The sequence below is a fragment of the Macaca nemestrina genome, chromosome 14, assembly GCF_043159975.1.
Source record: "Macaca nemestrina isolate mMacNem1 chromosome 14, mMacNem.hap1, whole genome shotgun sequence".
Lineage (NCBI taxonomy): Eukaryota > Metazoa > Chordata > Mammalia > Primates > Cercopithecidae > Macaca > Macaca nemestrina.
This window is the reverse complement of record NC_092138.1, coordinates 486,906-509,937: the sequence shown is the minus strand read 5'-3', so window position 1 is coordinate 509,937 and position 23,032 is coordinate 486,906. Positions and strand designations below refer to the sequence as shown.

The following is a 23,032-nucleotide window of genomic DNA, read 5'->3' as shown; positions in this document are numbered from 1 at the left end:
GATGAAAAACGTACATCAAGATACACTTTTTGTTTAACCATTTCCTTTTTCCCATTCGTTCGTTTGTTTGGGTGGCCTGGTATTTATTATCTAATTTAGTTTCCATCTCAAGTGAGGAATGGCTGTATCTTTCCAAATGCAAAGACCTAAACTAATCTCTATATACAATCACATTCGCTCACACCAAAAAATATACCAGCTTTTTGATGCAATGGAGCCCAGTATTTCCTATGCAAGATATTCCACCTTGATACGCAGGGCTACCATTTAGAAATAACTAGTGGAAAAGGGGCATGTATACCCATGACACATGTTTATGAAAAGCCCTGGAAAGTGAGGTCCACATCCTGCATCCGTGAAAGAGTAGGAACAAACAGCTTCAAGAAAAAAGAGGAGTCATTAATGAAAAATTATCACTTCTCAGGGCCCTCTGCCATACTCCTTTATCACCTACTCATAGGTCTTCACAGAAACTAAGGCAAAGATGGGACCCAAATTACAAAATGCTTTAGTCTGATGGGCTGAAGACTCAGAATCCTGTACTCCAGCCATAGCTCTGCCACTAACTAGTGCTGCAAGCTTGGGCAGATGACTACACTTCTCGCGGGGCTCCGCTCCCCCGGTGAGAAGACGCACTGCATTCTAAGACTCATCTGTAGCCTGGGATTCTACAGCAAACCCAAAGTTGCACAATACCAGAAAAAACGAATATTTAACCATGAAGCAGCAGAGACCACGCTGGAGAAGTACCATGTATTAAATGTATAGTATTTGGTACCACATAATGGCTTGCACAAAAGAGAAGGAAGAAAAGCTCTGACACTAAAAGTAGCCAGGTGCTCCCGATGGCTTTCCTGGCTAGCAGGTGCTCCGGCTGCAAGAGCTGGGACAAGCCACCGGGAGCACCGTGGAGGCCACAGTGGGAGCAGCGGCCTACAACGCCCTGGGTGCTGATCTTCTACCAGCATGTGCCGGGATGCTGTGCGACGTCCAACAGCCAGGGGCATGCATGTGTGTGCAGCCATGTGCACAACTCACTCACCTGCTGCTTCGCAGGGCTTTGTCCTCCAGGTGTGGGAAGAGTACAATGTCAATATAAAATAATCTGCTTTTGGCCGGGTCCGGTGGCTCCTGCCCGTAATCCCAGCACTTTGGGAGGCTGAGGCAGGACCATCCCCTGAGGTCAGGAGTTCGAGACCAGCCTGGCCAACATGGTGAAAGCCTGTCTCTACTAAAAATACAAAAAATTATTTTAAAAAAATTACAGGCGCAGACCTGTAGTCCCAGCTACTTGGGAGGCTGAGGCAGGAGAATCGCTTGAACCCAGGAAGAGGAGGTTACAGTGAGCCGAGCTCGCGCCACTGCACTCCAGCCTGGGTGACAGTGAAACTCCACCTCAGAAATAAATAAATAATAAAATAAAATAATCTGCTTTTGATGAAGAGTCTACCAGAGTATGTCTTTAACATAATAAAAGAGAAAATGGGGGCAGTTTTTCTTAAAAAGCAGAATCAGATATTTTTCTATTGACATAAGGTTTAATACTCCAGAGCTGCTTTGTCCTAGTTCTTTGGGTTTGCATGCCCCCTCTTTCTAAAAAGGTTTCTCTACAAAATAAAGCAGCACTGCAGTGAAATCCTATTACAGGTCCGCTCATTATGAGGGATGCAGTAGTCCTTACTTCAGTGACTCTGTGGGCCAACACTTAAAAGCCTGGAAGACAGGTACTGCCCATGTGTCCAAATATAACCCACCGGACTACGGCTTGAGGACAGTCACGCTGGCTCCTTTGCACAATGGGTCAGCTGACCTGTGGCTGAGTGGGGCTTAGGAGCAGACTCCTCCCTCCAAGCGTCTTTGTTTTCTTACAGATTTAGCCTCCCAGCGGAACATGGCAAACACAAGGCACCAGTTCTTTGCAGGCCTCAAACTCTGGGGTGGCGGCCTGTTGGGCAAAGGTTGGTTTGCAGACGCTTCCACAAACCATGAGCTCATGGGCAGGGCCTGTGCCCTTTCGGCTTTATATGCAAACTGCCCAGCGCAATGTTTGGCAAACTGTTTAAACTAATAAACTAAACCACAAAGCCAAATGTTTGTGTTACTCAGCCGGGCGCGGTGGCTCACACGTGTAATCCCAGCACTTTGGGAGACTGAGGTGGGCAGATCACAAGGTCAGGAGTTTGAGACCAGCCTGGCCAATATGGTGAAACCCTGTCATTACTAAAAATACAAAAATTAGCTGGGCATGGTGGCAGGTGCCTGTAATCCCAGCTACTCAGGAGGCTGAGGCAGGAGAATCACTTGATCCCTGGAGGTGGAGGTTGCAGTGAGCCGAGATCACACCACTACATTCCAGCCTGGGCGACACAGTGAGACTCTGTCTTAAAAAAAAAAAAAGTTTGGGTTACTCAGGAAGGGTATAAAAATGAAGGATTCTAAGGGTTTCGGTTGTACTTAGAAACTTCTTGGCCAGGCACAGTGGCTCATGCCTGTAATCTCAGCACTTTGGGAGGCCGAGGAAAGCGGATCACGGGGTCAGGAGATCGAGGACATCCTGGCCAACATGGCAAAACCCCATCTCTACTAAAAATACAAAAATTGGCCGGGCGCAGTGGCTCACGCCTGTAATCCCAGCACTCTGGGAGGCTGAGGCGGGCGGATCACAAGGTCAGGAGATCAAGACCATCCTCACTAACACGGTGAAACCCCGTCTCTACTAAAAATACAAAAACATTAGCCAGGCGTGGTGGCGGGCGCCTGTAGTCCCAGCTACTCAGGAAGCTGAGGCAGGAGAATGGCGTGAACCTGCAAGGTGGAGCTTGCAGTGAGTGGAGATCCCACCACTGCACTCCAGCCTGGGAGACAGAGCAAGACTCTGTCTCAAAATAAACAAACAAAAAATACAAAAATTAGCTGAGTGTGGTGTTGTGCGCCTGTAGTCCCAGCTACTTGGGAGGCTGAGGCAGGAGAATCGCTTGAACCCAAGAGGCGGAGATTGCAGTGAGCCGAGATTGCGCCACTGCACTCCAGCCTGGACGACAGACCGAGACTCTGTCTCAAAAAAAGAAAAGAAAAGAAACTTCTTTTGATAGAATATATTTCAGAAAATGAGATAATTAAGGAGTATGTTGACCAGTTCCAGTCATACCTATGGAGATGCTGACTCAGTAGCAGGTTTGGGCTGGCTCCGGGATACGCAGTTTTAATCAGCCTCCTACATGATTCTGATGACCAGGTCTCCCTGAGTGCCTTCAACTCAAGCCTGCAGAGCTAGACTTCCAGCAAGAACCCAGCTTGATCCTATTATTACAACCCACACATACGTGGGCCACTACCAGCTGTCTTATTAGCGGCATTTTTTCAATGCTAGTGGCCTCTGCTTCCTTTTCCTTCTGGTTATCCGTCAGTGTTCGAAGGCAGGGCCCGGTTATCCTTTATACGCCTAGCAAATATTAGATCTCTACAGTGTCACACCTTTAATGTGTCTGTGTGCATCTGAGCCCGTTCAGAATTCTTACTCTTTTTATAGGAAAAATGTCTCAAATGCCCTTTATCCCAAATGAGAAAGCCATCCTCACAATGTACGTCTAATCTGAGATCGTGAAAGCCGTGGGCAATTGACTCTCCCCGCCGACTTCCCAGCGTCCTTCCCCATCGTGAGTAGGATCTGGGTGCGTCAGCTGCATCACATTCATCTGTGCTTGCTTCGTGTGGCTTCCTACTCATTCCTGTGGATGCAGGCGCTCCTCAGCCCACTGCATGTCCTCTCTGGATAGACAGACACCGTTGGTTATCCAGATACTTACAGCTATTTTTAGAAATATCCATGTAAATTAATAGCTTCTGGACCAGGAAGTTTAGTCAGAAACCAAGAAGCAAAAGTCAGTCTAGCTGTTCCACATTCTCCGCTAGACCCTCTTCCCTACACGGGGGGAAGAGCACGGCTTTTCCCACGAAGTTGTCTTTCCAGGCAACCTGCTGACCCGCCTGACCATGTTCGTCTAAACACGCTGCTCACGTCCTGTCACTCCTTCCACAGGCCGTCAGCGGCTCCTCAATGTGTAGGACGCTCTAGCATCACATTCAAGTCCCTGTGTAATCTGGCTGGGTCCTGCCCCACTAACCAATCTCCCTCACAGATCCTGCCCTCGATGTAAAACAAGCAACAATTAAACATGTCCCTAACAAGAAAAACAGAAAGGGAAAAGATTACAACCTCAAATCATGATCAAACTGCATTCACCCAGTATATTTTATCAGTATTTAAAATGCATTCATCCCTCTATTATTCAGGAGCAGAACCACCTTGGTTAGATTGTTGCAGGGGCGGGGAGGGACCTGAGAATGAGAAGGAGGCTGAGTGGGAAGGATTCTTGCCCGCACCCTTCCAGCTGAGGACGCCGCCTTGACTTCGCTGGGGCTGGGACCCGCTGAGCCTGAGGACGCCGCCTTGACTTCGCTGGGGCTGGGACCCGCTGAGCCTGAGGACGTGACCTTGACTTCCCTGGGGCTGGGACCCGCTGAGCCTGAGGACGCCGCCTTGACTTCGCTGGGGCTGGGACCCGCTGAGCCTGAGGACATGACCTTGACTTCCCTGGGGCTGGGACCCGCTGAGCCTGAGGACATGACCTTGACTTCGCTGGGGCTGGGATGCTACCCGCTGAGCCCTCACCATAGTTATGACACTAGTTAATCAGCTTCCCAGCGCTGAGATTTGACTCTGCCTGATGCTGTTCAGACAGGCACACTGAGTTTTCCAGCAGCATACCTTGATTATGTCGCTCTCCCTGCCCTAAGGGCCTTCTCCACAATCTCCACCTGCCCACGCTCTACCTGCCTGTCCTTCAAGACTTGCTTCAAACTCTCTCTGCTTCCACAAATCAAAACGGCCTTTCTTCTGAACACTAAGTTTTTCACCACTTACTGCTTTCTGCCTTAGATCAGTTATTTATGTATCTATTTTTCCTACTGAATTATTAAGCATCTTGAAGGCAAAGCCTGTATTTCTCTCATCTTTGAATCATCCACAGTCCCTCATCAAGAACAGATGTGTGGGCTCCACTCATGGGAAGAAGGATAGGAAAGGACTGGACTCAGAGGTCTGATTTCAGATTCTGGAAGAAGCTTCCTCTTGCAGATATCATCCATCTGGTCTGGATGCTTGACAGTTCTACTGTAGAAGCCTGAGCTCTAAGCTCTGACACTTACAAAGGAAATCTTCAAGAGAGAGGAAACACTTTTAATTCTTGTTATTCACTTGAAGTCTAGTCTTAGACTACTGTGAATGAAATTCACACTCATTCTGGAAATCAGGTTTTGAAAGGCAGAAATGAAGGAAGGACACAGCTTTCATTTGGGGGCACTAGAGGAAAATGTTTCTTATTTCATTGTGGTGCCTTGTGCTGTAAAGAGGTCAGTATATTTGGACGGTGTCAAATCAGATGCCCCAACGTTACACCACTCGCAGCGCAGACCTTCAGCTACTGCCAGTTTCCGGGGGGTGGACCCTTCCACGTGTATTTCTCTCTCCTGCCACCAAGACATGATTTTTAATTCTTGTGCACTCACTAGATACTAACACCGTTTGGGACCAAAAAATATGCCCAAAGCACATTCATCCATTCGGGAAGAAAATGCAGTGTGGTTGCACTGAGTAGACTTTATTGGCCATTTTGAAGGGATTCACTAGAATGCGGAACTAGTGAGAGACGTACTATAAATAAGGTCAACAGGAATGGCTAAATTGTGTCCCACCAAATTCATATATTCAATTCCTAACCCCCAGTACAACTCACAATGCAACTGTATTGGACTCAGGGCCTTTTGAGAGGAAATTAAGGTAAAATTCGGTCATATTGCTGGGCCCTAACCCAATATAACTGGTGTACTTATAAACAGAGCAGGTGAGGACAGATGTGTGCACGCATACAGAGGAGAGACTACATGAGGACACGATGAGAAGGTGGCCGTCTGCAAGCCGAGGAGGGAGGCGTCACCAGAAACCAACCCTGTTGGCACCTTGGTCTTGGACCTCCAGCCTCCAGAACCGTGAGGAAAAAAATCTCTGTTGTTTAAGCCATCCAGTCTGTGGCACTTAGTTATGGCAACCCCAGCAAACTCATATGAGCACAAAGCCTTAGATGCCAAAAATAAAGGATTTTAATAAACCCTCCCCCTCTCTCTTGTGACTCTGCCGAGCAGCAGAGCAATCTGAAGAGCCTGTGGCAGGGCCAGGTGCTCGGAGGAACAGAAGTGACTGCATGACTCAGAGGCATTTTGGGTGCTGCCTCAAGTGAGGCCGGAGAACCTGTTCCACATGTCTTCAAGGATCCTTGACAAGATGTTCAGTCACTTAGAAAATATACGTTTAACTACTGGACAAAAATGACAGCAAAATTACTAGGAGCCCAAATAATATACCACATTATGGCAACTGCTATTATAGATATAGAAGAAGCAACGATACTGTGGTACATATGATTTGAAAAATATATTGTCTCTGGAATTTGCAAAATAATCAGTTTCAGTTTTCTTGACTGACCATTAAATGTAGAATTCTTACAGACACCACTGAGATTGAGTATCCTAATGGGCCTTAAAATTATGTTAATAATACTGCATAATGTGTGCTGTAAGAAGCCTACGAGTTACTCCCCTATGAAACCAGCTGGGTTTCTCTGTGCTAAAAGCACATCGTGACTACAGTGACACAAAGCCCCTTGCAAACTGTCTCATCGAGTATTCTCAATTCTGTGATTGCAGCACTTTCCCTACAAGACTTCAGTTTTCTATCATCTGCTCGTGCGGCCTCTGGCAACTTGCAGGTGTTTGCTCGGAAAGAAGTGGCATTTTCCCAAGATGACAAAATAACCTGTTGTTCTAAATTCTGGGATTCAGGAACAAGTCTGGGAACCCAAGCTGCTTTCTGCCTATTTCTGGGACACATTACTGTCGGCTCATTTCCCATCTTCTCTCTCCTCCTCGCTGCCGCTGCTGCGATGATTTTGCCAGGAACTGGCTGCTGAGCACTTCCTCCAAAGAGGAGACTGAGGTACGGAAGACACCGGCGGTTCACCTGAGGCAGGGTGCTGCTTGTTCGCACCCCAGGAAACCGGCCTACCGGGAGCTGAAACCCAGAGCTGATGCAAGGCTGCTAGTTCATGCCCTCTGAATGTCCGCTGTGAGCCCAGCACTCCCGCCCGTGCCCTCTGAATGTCCGCTGTGAGCCCAGCACTCCCGCCCGTGCCTGCGGATTCTCATCATCCGCGCTGTCGCCGCAAACCGAAGGGCGTCTATGGACCAACCGGCTCTATCTTTCCCACACATTTGACAAGAATACAGATGATTTCACTCATATCTATTCTGTGGGTGACTTTAAGGCATTATGCACTCAGATTTTAATTCAACTAATAGCTTTAGAACAGTCTATTCAACAGGAATGCAAGCCACGTGTGTCATTTTAAATTTGTCAGTTGTTACATTTAAAAAGAAGTAACAGGTAGGATTGATTTTAACATATTTTATTTATTTAACATGTTGAAAGGATAACAAAATATTATCATTTCAACATGTAACCAATATTTTTAAAAACATTAATGAAATATTTACATCCATTTTTGTACTAAGTCTCCTAAATCTGATATGTTCTCACAGTCCGTCTCAATTTGGGTGCTAAATATTCATCAGAAATGTTTGGTCTCTATTTCATAACATTACGAGTTGAAAAAGTAGACTCATTCACATACCCAAGGTATTTCAAACAATAACTAAATTATGAGATTTTAAATTTAAATTTAATTATGATTAAATTAAAAAATCAGCTCTGGCTGGGCACGGTGGCTCAGGCCTGTAATCTCAGCACTTTGGGAGGCTGAGGCAGACGGATCACAAGGTCAGGAGATTGAGACCATCCTGACTAACACAGTGAAACCCCGTCTCTATTCAAAAAAATACAAAAAATTAGCCGGGCGTGGTGGTGGGCACCTGTAGTCCCAGTTACTCGGGAGGCTAAGGCAGGAGAACGGCGTGAACCCGGGACTCGGAGCTTGCAGTGAGCCAAGATCGCGCCACTACACTCCAGCCTGGGCAACAGAGTGAGACTCCATCTCAAAGAAAAAAAAAAACAGCTCCTCCGGTGCTTTCGATATATTTCAAGTGTTTGCCGACCACATGTAGCTAGTGCATTGGACGGTGAGGCCCTGAGCATCTACTATTAATCTATGCAAGGCCCACAACGGGCACTACGGGATGAGGCTTACAGACAGAACCCTTGTTTCCGGGGGTGGGGAGGGACGGCATGGGACGGATACGAGAGAAACACGTAAGACAGGTTGTGATGCACGCGAAGGAGAGGGAGAAGAAAGCGTGCCAAGGAGCGGAGGGCATGCACAAAGGCAGGCTGGTGGAAAAGCAAATACCTGCGCACTGACAGTCGCGAGTGGGCCAGTCTCCAGAACAGTGGGAAATAACGGCGAAAGGGTGGCTTTGACCGGTCTGCTGCAGCCTCAAATAGCAGGCCAAGGAGTTTGTTTTAAATGCATTGTCCATGGGAGAAAAGTCTCTGGTAAGAAGAATGGGTCTGAGATGTGTTGTGGGAAGATTTACTTGACATTGATATGACCAATGAATTAAAAAGGAGAGAGCTAAAAGACCAGTTAGCTATTGCACCAGTCCAAGCGAAATAAAATTTATAAATGGCAGAGGTGCTAGGAAAGGAAAGAAAATTAGACATTTGATAAGTGTGTACAGAAGGGCCTCAGGACTTGGCAATGTAGGGAGGAAATCAAAGAGAGGGAGGAGTCAGAGTTCTGCAGAAACTGGCTGGCTCGCACCTGTAATCCCAGCACTTCGGGAGGCCGAGGCAGGCGGATCATGAGGTCAGGAATTCGAGACGAGCCTGGCCAATATGGTGAAACCCCGTCTCTACTAAAAATACAAAAATTAGCAGGCATGCATGCCCGCCTGTAGTCCTGGCTGCTAGGGAGGTTGAGGCAGAAGAATCACTTGAATCGGGAGGCGGAGGTTGCAGTGAGCCAAAATTGCGCCACTGCACTCCAGCCTGGGTGACAAAGCGAGACTCTGTCTCAAAAAAAACCAAAATCAAACCAAACAAAAAACACAGTTCTATAGTAACTAAAATAAGGAGTGTAGAAGAAAGGCTGGATGCAGAAAGTTATTTCTAGTGTATCTGCATATAAACGTTTTAAAAGAAGACTGGAATAGATGGCTATGGGGCCGAGGGAAACCTTTTGTTTGGACAGACATGAAAAAAATCCAAAATCTATTTATAGAGCTGTCAAATTAGCGGAAGGTGCAACTTTCTGAGAATAACTGTAGAGTATACGATTCTAATAGTGTGGGGTAGGCCCCGAGTAAGTTTGATCATGGTATTATTCGTCAGGAAGCAGTGCTGCTCTTTAAAAGTATTGCCCGGGAGGTCGAGGCTGCGGTGAGCCATGATCACACCACTGCACTCCAGCTTGGGTGACACAGTGAGACTCTGTCTCAAAAAAATATATATATATATTGCTCTTGAATTATATTAAGGGATGTGGGAAACTACTCAGTGTATATCCTTAAATGAATAACTTAAGTTTGGAAGACTCCACTTTTATTTCAAAAGAACGTGCACCTACATGCCGTTCAGCTCACAAACTGTGTGGGCGGCCACAGCGGGCTGCTATCGGGGCGGGTGATCTCTGGAGGTGCCACTGAGGGCAGCGAGGAGTTTCACGTGTTCTATTTTGCTATTGTTTGAATTTGCTACAGAGGGCATGTTATTTTTACTTTTAAAGAGGGAGAGAAAGGAAAGGGTACAATATGTATTTATATACCCAGAACAATGAGTGAAAGGATGTACATAAAAAATTGTCTCTGGGTCATTTTTATTTTCTTATTTAGACTTTTTTACATCCCAAAGTAAATGTGTAATTCTTCCAAAACCAGAAAAGAAAGTCATAAAAAGAAATAATCTGTAGTACTGATGGTACAATCAATTTTAAATCTCTTTGCAAGGCCAAAGGTTATAGAGTTGGGATATTCTTTAAAGAGGTTAGGATCCAATTTCTTTTGCTTCTTCAGGGCTCATGCTCACTTTTACTGAAGCTATTTCCACTTTTTAAAAATGATTTCCATTCAGTGTAGCCAAAGAGGAAAATCGAGGCCAACCGCAGGGCGAGCCTTCCTGAGCGAACACAAAAGGCCTCTGTGACCTGTGGATGGAAACCCCACCAGCAGAACATGACTCTTGTGTCACGAACGACTTCGATCGCTGGTGGACAGAAAATTTTGTGAGAACAAAGAGCATCAGAGCAATTTCAGGGCCCTGGTTGTCACTCCAGGGCAAGCATCCTAGTAACTTTATATTATAATGATGGGGGCAAAGAACAAGGTGTCCCGTTCCCCACGAGCCTCCTGCAGCCGGAGGCTCTCAGGCCCTTGTAGAGCTTTTCACTGAAGTGGGAACGACAAGGAACTCTCGAGGAGCGGGAAAGGGGTTGAGAGTAGGTAAATCAGCAGCAGCCGCAGAAATCATGGCCAAAACAGGTCGAAGAGACGAAAAGACGCCATCCGATCCCCCGCCAGTGGCGAGGCACGCGCTACATCCCTCCGATCCCCGGCCAGTGGCGAGGCACACGCTGCATCCCTCCGATCCCCGCCAGTGGCGAGGCACACGCTGCATCCCTCCGATCCCCGGCCAGTGGCGAGGCACGCGCTGCATCCCTCCGATCCCCGGCCAGTGGCGAGGCACACGCTGCATCCCTCCGATCCCCGGCCAGTGGCGAGGCACGCGCTGCATCCCTCCGATCCCCGCCAGTGGCGAGGCACGCGCTGCATCAGAGTCCTTTTGTCTGACGCTGTTGTTTTTACTGAACAGTGAAGCACCCACGGAAACACCAGTTGGGTCTTAAACACAGTTTACAGCCGGTCGGCCTCACTGCACCTGGCTGTTTTGACAGCAGGTCTCTTCAGGTTATAGCAGAGATTCTTGTCTACACTATAAGCTGTCACTAATGCAACCAGACCTTTGGAAAAAATGTATAGCTCAGAGGCAGATCTCTCCCTTCCACAGACCCCTCCCTCTTTTAATGAAAACCAAAAGCCTCCTGCTGGCAGCAAAGCCGCCTCCTCTGCAGGGGAGATGACCGCCCCCGGCAGTGACAGAGCCAGCCCAGCACCTCGGCCTAAGCGGGGTGACCCCAGCACGACGGCCTAAGCGGGGTGACCCCAGCACGACGGCCTAAGCGGGGTGCGCAGCCGGCCCCAGCACCTCGGCCTAAGCGGGGTGACCCCAGCACCTCGGCCTAAGCGGGGTGACCCCAGCACGACAGCCTAAGCGGGGTGACCCCAGCACGACGGCCTAAGCGGGGTGCGCAGCCGGCCCCAGCACCTCGGCCTAAGCGGGGTGACCCCAGCACCTCGGCCTAAGCGGGGTGACCCCAGCACGACGGCCTAAGCGGGGTGCGCAGCCGGCCCCAGCACCTCGGCCTAAGCGGGGTGACCCCAGCACCTCGGCCTAAGCGGGGTGACCCCAGCACCTCGGCCTAAGCGGGGTGCGCCTGCTTCTGGGCATAGGATTAAGGCCTCTTTCTTTCCCCTCCCCAGGGGCTGACGGCTGCGAACAGCAGTCTTCTTGTTCCAGGCCAGGAAATTTGGGAGCCAGTTACTGGAGCTCCCAGCTTCCAGGCCACACTAAGACTGTCTGGGAGCCTTGGAACAGCCTGGCTTAGGAGCACAAGAAAGAAGCCTGCAGCAAACGTCCCCCAGCACCTGCACTCCCATCTGACACATGAAGGGAAGGGCTCGGTTATTCACACCTACACAAGCCTGAACTTGCTTTTCCTGAACGTCTGTCCTCGGTGAGCAGTCGGGTTTGGAACTCACCGTCTCAGAGCCCACGGGCCTCACTGTCATCCATGTGAGGGAAGGCACTGCCCCCGTGGGCGTCTCAGTGCCCACGACCAGGCACTGCCGTGTCCCGCCCCTAGTTTGTTTTGTTTGTAAGACTCAGGATTTTTTTATTTTTTCCTCCCAGAAGGACTGGACCAAAGAAATAATTTGTAACAGGCGACACACATTCCTGAACTGAAGGCAAACCGTCCTCTTTTAGGAACGAGCTTTACGGTGGGCTGATGGCTGACATTTCCCATGTGGTGAAAATGGACAGAGACGTGAGGAGGTGGTGAAAAGGTAACGGAGAACAGCCCTCCTGTCCCTTCATTTCATGGTTCACAGACACTTACTGACATTGAGACCCTCCCAAGGGGAAGCTCATGGAACCAGCCATGAAACCAGAAACCAGCAGGCTACAGGGCCTGCCTCACTACGCGGGTCCGCCCCTAGACGCCAAGGCCCACAGCCCTGGGTTAGGCCCAGACTGAGCGAGCTCCCGGCCTGAGAGTCCTCTGACGGCGCATCTGGGATCCCACCCTCAGATTTCCCAGGGCCTAGGCTTGCCATGGCCAGCATTCACCTTGGCGAAGGGGCCGGGGCTGTCCAGTGGTCTCTGGGAGGTGCAGGGCCAGAGGAGAGTGGATGGGGAGAGGAGCTCCAGGCCAGGTGATTTCCACAGAGCTAGGGATGGCCAGGAAGAGGCTTCTCCCTTAGAGCTGCCCACAGACTGAAAGGGAGGGAGAGAACAGGAATATCCAGCTGGGAGGAGCCCGGGTCCCTGAGACAGAGACCAGTGGAAATGGGTCAGGTCCCTAAGACAGAGAGACCAATGGAAATGGGTCAGGTCCCTAAGACAGAGACCAATGGAAATGGGTGAGCCGGGTGAGAAGGCTGGCCTGAGACAGGAGCCCGACGCAGAACCAGGAGACGAGGGAGCCGCAGACGTGTCAGGGAAACAAGGGACAGGGACCACGGGGCAGGACAGACGGCGGCGGTCGCAAACCAACTCCTGTGTCAGCCGCATCCGAAGAGCAGAGCTGGAGGCCGGCTGCTCCCCCGCCCCCTCCTCCCCCGACCCCACCCCCTGGGGCTCAGAACTGGTGGCTGGTGGCTCCACCCAAAATCTACCCCACGTTTTGCAGGGCCTCATTTAGCAGGGGGTTCAGGGGCTACCATCACTCCCACCTATACCACGGTCACTTGAAAGTGGCCAGAGGCACACCGCACAACGAGGGGCGGAAACGCAGAGGGGAGACAAGCGTTCTGACTTACAGATACTTGCACTCAGTAAGATAATGACTTTCCTACACATATATTAAGACATCACTGTCATGACTGATGTGCTAAGCAGCAAGCTTTACTATTCTCCATGGATTCTACCAGTGGTTATCTTGAGTTACCTTTGGTATTCCGGAACTCTCAAGCCAGTCTTGGTAGATGTTTTCAACAGACAACTCAAGCCTTTAGAAAGAAAACAACAAAAAGCAAAGGATTAAAAAGTTACAGAGCACTTAAGACACAGACTGTTCTCTCTAACTGGGCACGTGACAGCATCAATCTTCCAGAAGTACCTGGGCTTTAAAGAAAGGGCGGCACTCCCTGGGTTACAGCGTGGAAGGGAGCCCAGTCACGAGACAGCTTCTCTTCATCAACGGCAACACACACGAGGAACTCGAAGGTCCCAGGTGCAGCATCACAGGTGCTTTCAGGGCTTTGAACGGAACTGTTTGGTTGGGACAGCCCATTTCGGGAGGGTAAGGCATATTCACAGCACACATCGGGCACAGCTGCTTCCCAGAGAGTAGTGAGGCAAAAGCGAAATCGCAACATTATGGCATTTAGTGCGTCAACACAAAGTATGCGCTTTATAGGAAAGATGGACGACAACCAGCAAAAATAAGACAAACCACTACCAGACCACAGAGAGCCTCAGGTGCGAGGAATGAGGGCCACCTCCACTGTCTCCTTTCAACCGGGCCCCGTTCTGCTTTATTTGGGTGTTATCATTGCTTGGTACGTCCTATCTAAAGTCAGCTGAAATTCTTCTGCTCTCAGGCCCCGCTGGCTTGACTACTCCTTAAAACCACTAAGTCTTCAGTAGATTCAGGATCACCAGAGCTCAGGCTGTGTCCTTTTGCCTTCCTTGGCTAATGCAGCTTAAAGCACACCCACCCCCTCAACCTCTTCCAGATAACTCCTGCTCACACCCAGGTCTCTGCTTCCAGAGAGGCCTTTCCTGACCTCCTCCCAGCCTGAGGCAAGGCCTCCCCAGGGCCGTAACATCTGTCACACTCGCTGTTCTCTGCCTCACAGCGTCCACCAGGGTTTGTCACTGAGTATTTGCTCGACGACGCGACTTAGTTACTGTCTCCTGGCTGGATAGAAACCATCTGAGATCTGATTCCTGGTATGAAAGAGGATCCTCTTTTTTTTTTTTATTTGAATGAATGAAAGCACATTTAATTGTAGACTCATTAAAATTATTCCTTTTAAAGACAATATTCACTTTTCCAGCAAGATACTTCCAAGTTGTTAAGCTCTGCCTCTTTTAAATCTTAATGTGTTATACGCTACATCATATATAAAAGTCTGTAACTCTATACCTGCTTTCTCCCTCCCTTTTGGAATTCCAGAAGTTATGAAAAGATCCAGTGTTACACACACTGTTAAGGAGCTGGAAGGCCTAGGGCACCCCTCCCCTGACCCTGTGGGTGGTGCTGCCGACGGGAAGCAGTGAGGTAGGGAGGGAAGGGGGGACTGGCTTGGGGAGGGCTGGAGGAAAAGGGGACTGACTGATTTTCTCTTTCTTTTCTTCCCCCTATTGGTCACTCACTGGTGCATCTCGTCCTCCCTAGCCAAGGGCAAAAGGAAAGGCTGCTTAAAAAGGCAATTGCTATTTCAAAACAGAAGAAGTTTGTGGAGGGAAAGGGGGCTTACGCAGAAAAAGGGCTTTGCATTCAGACGAAAGCCGATGGCCCTCTGTGTGACTGGCAGGCAGGAGAAGGGGAGGGGACGGCCTCACTAGGCCCTCCAGGGTCCCAGACTCAGTGGAGTTACCCGGCGGACCTCACAGAAAGGCCAGTGCCACCCTCGCTGGACCTTCCACTGCTTCTTCGTCATTTCACAGCATCGGCCTCAGTGCAAATGGCCAATTCCGCTGTAAGTTGTGAGTGTGTGGGAGCGTGAGCATGCGTGGATGTGTGCACGTGTGTCCGTGTGTGGGTGGTGGAGGCAGCGGAGACTTGAAGAGAGGAGGAAGCTCTCAGCGCACCTTCCATGAGGTCTCTGTTCTTTCTCAAGCTTTGTTTACTTGGGAGGGAGGCTGGAGATTCTTAATGGGCAGCAGCCAGGTGCCAGGAGGAGGGTGGGGGCTAACTCACCAGGTAAGAGAGACACCAGTGAAGAAGGTGAAAGCCCGGGGCTGCTCAGGGCTGCAGGCAGGAGCCTGACCCCTCCACCAAGTGAACTGTCCTCTCCAGCGGCATGTCCAGCAGCAGATAAGGTGGGGACAGTGCACTCACAGCCACCAAGGACCGGTCTTCCGCTGGGCAGCCTTACCTTCAATGTACATTACAAAATCTATCTTACCTCCATCCTCACACATCTCACTAGAAAATAAGGCAACTTCAAGATTACTTGTGCACAGGTAGGAAAGTGTCCTTCACTGGCTTCCTTCCAGCCAGAAAGGGACGTTTCTGTGCCCAGAACCCTGAGGCCAAACCTCCTTTCACCCATCCTTCAAGCAATCCTCGGGAAAGCTGGAGCAAGAGGCTGACTTCTGGGCCAAGTGCAGAGGGCCAGGCTCACACCTGTAATCCAAGTGCTTTGGGAGGCTGAGGCAGGAGGATCACTTGAGGCCAGGTGTTCAAGACCAGCCTGGGCAACATGGCAAAACCCTGTCTCTACTAAAAATACAAAAATTAGTTAGGTGTGGTGGCACGCGCACATAGTCCCAGCTACTTGGGAGTCTGAGGTGGGAGAATGGCTTGAGCCTGGGAGGCAGAGATTGCAGTGACCTGGGATCACCACCACTGCACTCCAGCCTGGGGACAAAGTGAGACCCTGTCTCAAACCCCCCCAAACCCCCCCATAAAAGAGGCTGCCTTCTGAACCGAAAACAAGTCTTCGCCTTTCCCATAAGATATTTAAGAGGAAGATGCAGAATTTGGAAAGGACTTGAAAGAACAATAGTGACGGTCAAAAGGGGAAGCATCCACAAGAGGTAAAGGGAGCTGAGGTTAAATATGCTCGAGGAGAGAAGTCCAAAGAGCGACTTAATTGCTGTTTTTGGGTGATTTTACAAAAGACAGCGAACGGCTGTTGTGCATCAGCATGGGGGAGTGAATATGAAGACACGGACATAAATTTCCTTTGGGGAACTTTCACTTACAGGCACTTCTCTAGGGGTGGCATGGAGTGGGGGCTGGGAGTTGAGCCCTGGAATGTTACTAAGTGAGGTCCAAAGTCTTCACCGGAGAAGACTGAAAAACAGGCAACCTTCTCCATGTGGCGAACGTTCGCTGGACGGCTGCTGGGCAAACGTTCTGTGGAGGCTGGATGATGGGAAAACCCAGGGAGTGACTGTCGATTTGGGATGTGTAATAGACACCAGGCAGAATGCTACCAGCACTTGTAGAGATGACGGTCCTCTAGGTGTTGAAGAACCACCACTGCAGGTGGGACAGGTAAAACAGGACAATAGGAGGTGCATCAGGAGAGGCTACCTAAGAATGCCTGGTGGGGCAGAGCCAATAGAAATGGAAGAAAAGCACGCGGGGCGAAGACAGCAGGAGCAGGAATGCCAGTGCAGTAGTGTGCAGACTGTTCAGCTCAGCGGGGCTGACCTCCAGAGTGAGCTGAGAAAGAAAACAGGGGTCCTGCGGGGACTCTGGAGGCCCTGCTACCGGGCCCTGCCTTTGTCAAGGAGGCTCTGGGGCACAGCTGCAGAGGGACATGGCAGGGACCTGAGTCAAGGAAGAAAAAGCGGAGAAGAGGCTGGAGGCAGCAGACCACACCGGAACCTGCGGAACGTTTCCGCAGGAGGCAACAAGAGGGGCCCACATGGATGTGGCGTGCAGGGGACGGATCTGGAGGGCAGCACTGGAGCAGTCCAGCTGCAGGGTTGGGAGACACTGTGCAGACAGTGGCCCCAGGAATCTCCGCAGGATGTGACTTTCCGTAGAAAGTATGCGGCTGCATATACAATGTGCCTGTGCCACAGTCTTCGGCCAACTCAGAGGGTTAGTTCATTGGCAAGTATTAAGGCAAATTCTGCTTTAACATCGTTAGTACTTACACACACACATAGTATTCTACAGTGGCACTAAAAGGGAAACAAACAAAAAGTCCTCTATCCACTGCCAAGAAAAGGCATAAAAGTAGAAGCTACTGCTTATTGAATACCTGCTGTTTACCAGACACAATAGACAGAGTATCATCTATACTTGATAATAACTGTGCAAGACCAATATTATTATTATTATTACTAAAGACAGGGTCCCACTTTCTCACTCAGGCTGGAGTGCAGCAGCTCAGTCTCAGCTCACTGCAACCCCCTCCTGCAGGGATGGAGCAATCCTCCCACCTCAGCCTTCCGAGCAGCCAGGACGACAGGCATGTGCCACCATGCCCGACTAATTTTTGAGATTTTTTGCACAGACAGGGTCTCACTATATTGCCCAAACTGGTCTTAAAACTCCTGGCCTCAAATGATTCCAGTGTCCCAAAGTGTTGGGATTACAGGCGTGAGCCACCAAACCCAGCCAAAAGACCAATATTATTGTCTTCATCTTAGAGACGAACAAATACAGGTTCCAAGAAATTGAGAAATGTATCCAAGGCCACACAGATGGTACTTGAAGAGCTGGGATTTGAACCTGTGGTGCCTGGCTATGAAACCCCAGCTTTTCTTTCTGTCCTAAACTCCGGCTTCATGACACACGGGTTTCTACAATGGAACGGACGAGCTGGCAGAAGGGGTGGACCTACGCCTGCTCCAAACCATGCTGACTCCCCCCTCACTAATCTCTCCTGCTGAAGACGGCCTGGCTCCTGCATGGTTGCCCTGTTTGTCAACCCTTCCGTTACATTTCTGAAGAGATCGGGAGACCCTTGGGAGGGTCAGAAGTGTGAGAGCAGGAGAGCTGTCAGTGAGCTGCATCCGGAGGCTAAAGGCACTCTCCGTGAATGAAGAGAACATGTGTTTTCAGATCACTTTTCTTTGGAAAGGTTCGAAGCATCTTATAACCATTATTCATTTCTCATGATATCCCTGTGAAGTGAGTGTCAATCGTCGTGTGGCTTCTTAGCACAGGACCATAGGAGGACTCTGACCCAAGCCAGCAAAGGAAAAAATCCAGGTTTCTAAACTTCCAGTATCAGTGTCACTATCACACTGCATCATGCCCTATTTGGGGATTGTTAATGTGGAATAAGACGTTCAATTATGAGAGAATGATGAAAGCATTAATTCCAGCTGCTAACAAAAATTTTTAAGGTACGATGAGTGGCCTTATCTCCCAAGGAATCATGAGAGACCATATGAAAACGTTTGATTTTCAGGGAAGAAATGGACTAACATGTTGTAGAAAGAACACAGCATGCACGTAGCTCAGGGAGGAAACAGGATGTAGGTCTTACGAAGAAAGACGGCGTGTGTAGTTTCTGCTGTTTGGAGCGTAATTATTGAAATGGCATGGCAGGTGAATTTTTAGGTCTGGGCATGGATTTACGCAGTGGTTAAACTCAAAGCTGACTTTTTCAAATCCAGATACTCAGAATCGAAGCCAACGGTGAATTTTTTCCCTCTGAGGTCATGTGGCTTAAATAACCGCAACAGACAAGCAGCAGCATTTCCACTTAGCCAGGACCTAGAACTTACAGGAAATTACTCTTCTGCATGTCTGATCACTATGGAAATCGATTTTATACAGAGAGCTAAAAGCACACAGACCCAGGACTGCGAGTCCTGCACATCCGCACTCGTGAGGTGGACTTCCCGCCTCAGTACTGAAACCCGGGCCTGAGCCCGGGCCTCCTGGGTATGAGGAACAGCAGGTGGCTCTGCCCTCTGGCTGGCTGTTCCCCGGTGCGCTCCCACAGCCTATAGGGTGACTCTGAGTGTCGATGGTCTCCAGTCCCTCCGAGCTATAAATTTGGTCACAGTTAATTAACAGCGGGGGAGAAAATATGCTGACCACCTGGCATGATACTGGTTAGAAAAACAAGCTGTGTGGAAAGCCAAAAAGTAACCAGTTGTTCATCCCTTTACGGAGTTAAAATAAACCAACAGGCTTGTGTGAAGACGGTGTTGCCCATGCCTGTATTTACTCGCTCAGCTGATTTCCAAGGTGGGGTGACGAGAATGGGATGACTGGACGGACCGGCTACTTGTGCCTGTCAACGTGTTGCTGATGAACAGAAATGTCTTCACCGCTCTTGGCTCCTGTCTTCAGCTCCCGAGATCCTAAAGATCACAGTCAGTGCCTCTGAAGGGAAGCAATTTTCACAGGAACTAAATGACAGACTTAAAGAACTTGGAAGTACAACCAGATAGAGGTCAGGCAGCGGGAACTGCAGAGCTCAGGGTCTGGAATGGAAAAATGCCCTTTTCTGGAATTCAGTTTACATCTGCGTCGATGTTTACATTTAGTTAGTTTACATGTTTAAATTCCCTCTCTACATGTGGGTGGATCTCAAAGCTGTGCACAGTTACTTATTTTCTTCCTTTGTTTGTTTGTTTGTTTGTTTGTTTGTTTGTTTGTTTTTTTGAGACAGGGTCTCACTCTGTCTCCCAGGCTGGCGTGCAGTGGCGCAATCTCAGCTCATTGCAGCCTCAAACTCCTGGGCTCAAGCCATCCTCCAACCTCAGCCTCCCGAGTGCTAGACTACAGACACGTACCACCATGCAGGCTAATTTTTTGTATTTCTTGGAGAGATGGGATTTTACCATGTTGACCAGGCTGGTCTCCAACTCCTGAGCTCTAAGTGATCTGCCCGCCTTGGCCTCCCAAAGTGCTGGGATTACAGGCATGAGCCATGGTGCCCAGCCGATTTATTTTCTTGATCAAAACAAGTCATTTGTGCTTGGGTAGATAATAAAAATTGCTGAGGTCACACTTATAAAATGAGTACTGTGTAGCTCCGTGGGGGAGAAACAGTATTAGATTAAAACGAACACAGGAACATGCACACACACACACAGTAACTGATGGGCAAGGAAAGAAGTGGAGCTCTTACTGACACTGAACACAAGGCACAAGGACACCGGCGTACGGCGCTCCACGGGCTCTTCCACCAGGAGAGGCGGCTGCTCAGGGTTTGTCTGGGGTTTCTTCTGACCACTTTTAGTTTTATCTGACAGCATCTTTCTGCCTTCAAATGCTCACCCCTTCCACTCCCTCTGCCCCATCCAGACTCCCCAAACACCTGCCCTCCTGCATTTCCATTGCGACTTCAGAGTGTGACTTGGTGACAAAGAAAAAAAGGTCAGACTCAACTTTCACAACCAGTCAACCAAGTCTTATCTGTGGCAACTCTAAAGAATGCCTTGGCCATTCATTACTCTCAAACCCACCACCACCATCACCGTCCCGCCACAGCTCCAGCCACCGCCGTCACCGCCCCGCCACAGCTCCAGCCACCGCCGTCACCGCCCCGCCACAGCTCCAGCCACCGCCGTCACCGCCCCGCCACAGCTCCAGCCACCGCCGTCACCGCCCCTGCCACAGCTCCAGCCACCGCCGTCACCGCCCCGCCACAGCTCCAGCCACCGCCGTCACCGCCCCTGCCACAGCTCCAGCCACCGCCGTCACCGCCCCGCCACAGCTCCAGCCACCGCCGTCACTGTCCCTGCCACAGCTCCAGCCCTCCAGGTCTCTTGACTGAACTGCTCTATTGGTTTCTAATCGCTGTCCTGGCTTCCAGTCCTGTCCACCCCCATGTCCTGGCTTCCCGTCCCGTCCACCCCCATCTCTCTGCCACTCTGCCCTTTTCCAGTCCTGTCCACCCCCATCTCTGCTGCACTGCCCTTGGCAGATGTCTTTCCATCTGTGACGGTGCTGCCTTCCTTAAACCCGTTAGAGGTACAGGTGCCTGAAGGCTCAAAGCTGGGACTGTTGAGACCCTCTGTATGTCCCCAGGACTCTGAACCTCAGCAGAGCACTTCCTACACGGAGTCATAACGACTTGTTTCTGTTTCGTCTTCGGTAGTCGGCTAGGAGCCTCCTAGGGCTACTCCTGGGATTTATTCCTCTCCGTTCCCCCGTGTCCGGCCCAAAGCCTGGTATGGGAGATGCTCAATAGAGAATGTGGAGTAAACCAAAGCAAGGGAACAATGCAAAGGCACTAAGGCCTGGAGAGTGCTGGCCCCTGAGCATTGACGGACTGGTCTAATCTGAAAAACCCTGCCTCAGCAGAACGGCTCACGTGCCTAACAGATGTACCCAAGGATCAGTTTGCAACAGAGGCCAAAGATTAGAGGCTCCGGGGGGTAGGTGTGGGGCCTTTGGAGACCTAGATAAAATTGGTACAATATGTCGCATAACTAATAGGGTAAACAGTCTGTTTTAATAGCTGAACTAGATTCTGAGATTAGTTAGCAGGCAAAAAGATTTTTAATTTCAAAATATATTCTGGTATACCTGCTGAAATCGATTCGTTGTAAAAGAGAAATCTCCTTAGCTTTTAAGGAGATTGTTTTAAAAAGAAGCTTAAGCCTGCTGGAAAAACATGATCCTAACCGGGAGAGGTGTCCTATCAAAAGGCGTGTGATTGGTGACTGGGGGCTGCCATTAAGACAGGGACACTGCTCTTAAGTTCCACAATTACAACAACAAAAGTCTCTTTGTGGGCTCCGTGTGCAGCCTCCATAAATATTCACAATGATACAGTCCAGGTTCCCCCAGAGCCAGAGGGCTTAGGGGCATCCAGATGAACTCCATAACCTTATTAGGAAGAGGATTAAAAGAGAGAAGGCCTCCAATACCAAAAGTGCATTTTGTTGCTTCAGTGAAAATTGTTATATTTATGCCCTAAGAAGTTCTTTTGAAAGAATACATAGTCACCACTCAGAAACAGACTTCGGTAACAGCATAAGAAAGTAGTAACCATTTCTATTAATTTTCTTGTTTTCTCTGCGTTAGTTCCTAAGGAAAAATGCTTCATTCTGTCAGAGGACCTGAAAAGTTATTCTGGGGTAGGTACGAGGAAAAGGAAAAAATACGCCCTGCAGGGAAACTATCTTCTTGATCTTAACAGCCACATGTGATGGGATTTTTGCATGAAGAAATCCCATATGTCTGGTTTTTTTCCTTTTTTCCAAGACAGTAAATCTGAAAACATTTCAGACCTCCCAAAACAAGCCACATTTCCTTTGAGCAGCCTCCTGAAACACTTAGACAAAGTTTTATCCAGAGAGACTGCGTGGGGCCTTAGAAATCTTGGCCAATTTCTACGGCCCCACGCTATCTCCCGGATAAGATTTCTTCAGTATCAGAAGGCATGAACATGAAAAGGTAGAAACAAAGAAATTTATCAAATATGGGTATGTTAATCCTATATGATGCACCGGCTTGCTTTATGTGTGTGTGTGGGCAGAAAAACACAGTTAGTGAAGCAAGATCTAGTGTTTGATAGTACAGTCGGGTGTTTAAAGCTAATAAGACTTTGTTGCATTGTTCAAAACTGCTGGAAGAGAGGAAGTGAAATGTTCCCAACGTACAAAAGGGGTGGATGTCTGGGGTGACTGATGTCCCAGCTGCCCTGGTCTGGTCATTCCACGTGGTATGCATGCACCAAAATACCACACGCACCACAAATACAGACCCCTATTAAGTACTGAAAATCCTGACTAACAATAATACTTCCACTATTGGAGAAAGAATTTGCAGCCATTCTGAATGGAAGGTGAAAGAGAGGTCTACACAGAAAAAGCCAAGCAAAAACCCAATGCTTGGAACAAAACTTCCACATCCTCAAGAGCCCCGGATCCTCTCCTGAATCTGCACGTCATCTCCTCGTGAGCCCCGGATCCTCTCCTGAATCTGCGCGTCATCTCCTCGTGAGCCCCGGATCCTCTCCTGAATCTGCACGTCATCTCCTCAAGAGCCCCGAATCCTCTCCTGAATCTGCACGTCATCTC

General features: G+C 49.3%; 1 protein-coding gene across 25 annotated transcripts in view; it reads right to left on the bottom strand.

The window, feature by feature from the left end:
• Positions 1-23,032, bottom strand: part of AOPE (aminopeptidase O (putative)) — a 386,190-nt gene that overhangs the window by 119,195 nt on the left and 243,963 nt on the right. For 20 of the 25 annotated variants that reach the window (XR_011612942.1, XR_011612948.1, XR_011612943.1 and 17 more), the window contains one exon: positions 13,293-13,353. The exons of 2 other annotated variants lie outside the window; for them this stretch is intronic. Coding sequence is in view for 18 of the 23 variants with exons in the window: in XM_071078740.1 (XP_070934841.1) it covers positions 13,293-13,353 (61 nt within the window). In the remaining 5 variants the exon portion in view is untranslated. Of the gene's footprint in view, positions 1-10,219; positions 11,025-11,532; positions 12,620-13,292; positions 13,354-23,032 lie in introns of those variants that run through there. 3 more of the 25 variants (XM_071078745.1, XM_011771327.3, XM_071078746.1) reach the window with 3 other exon arrangements.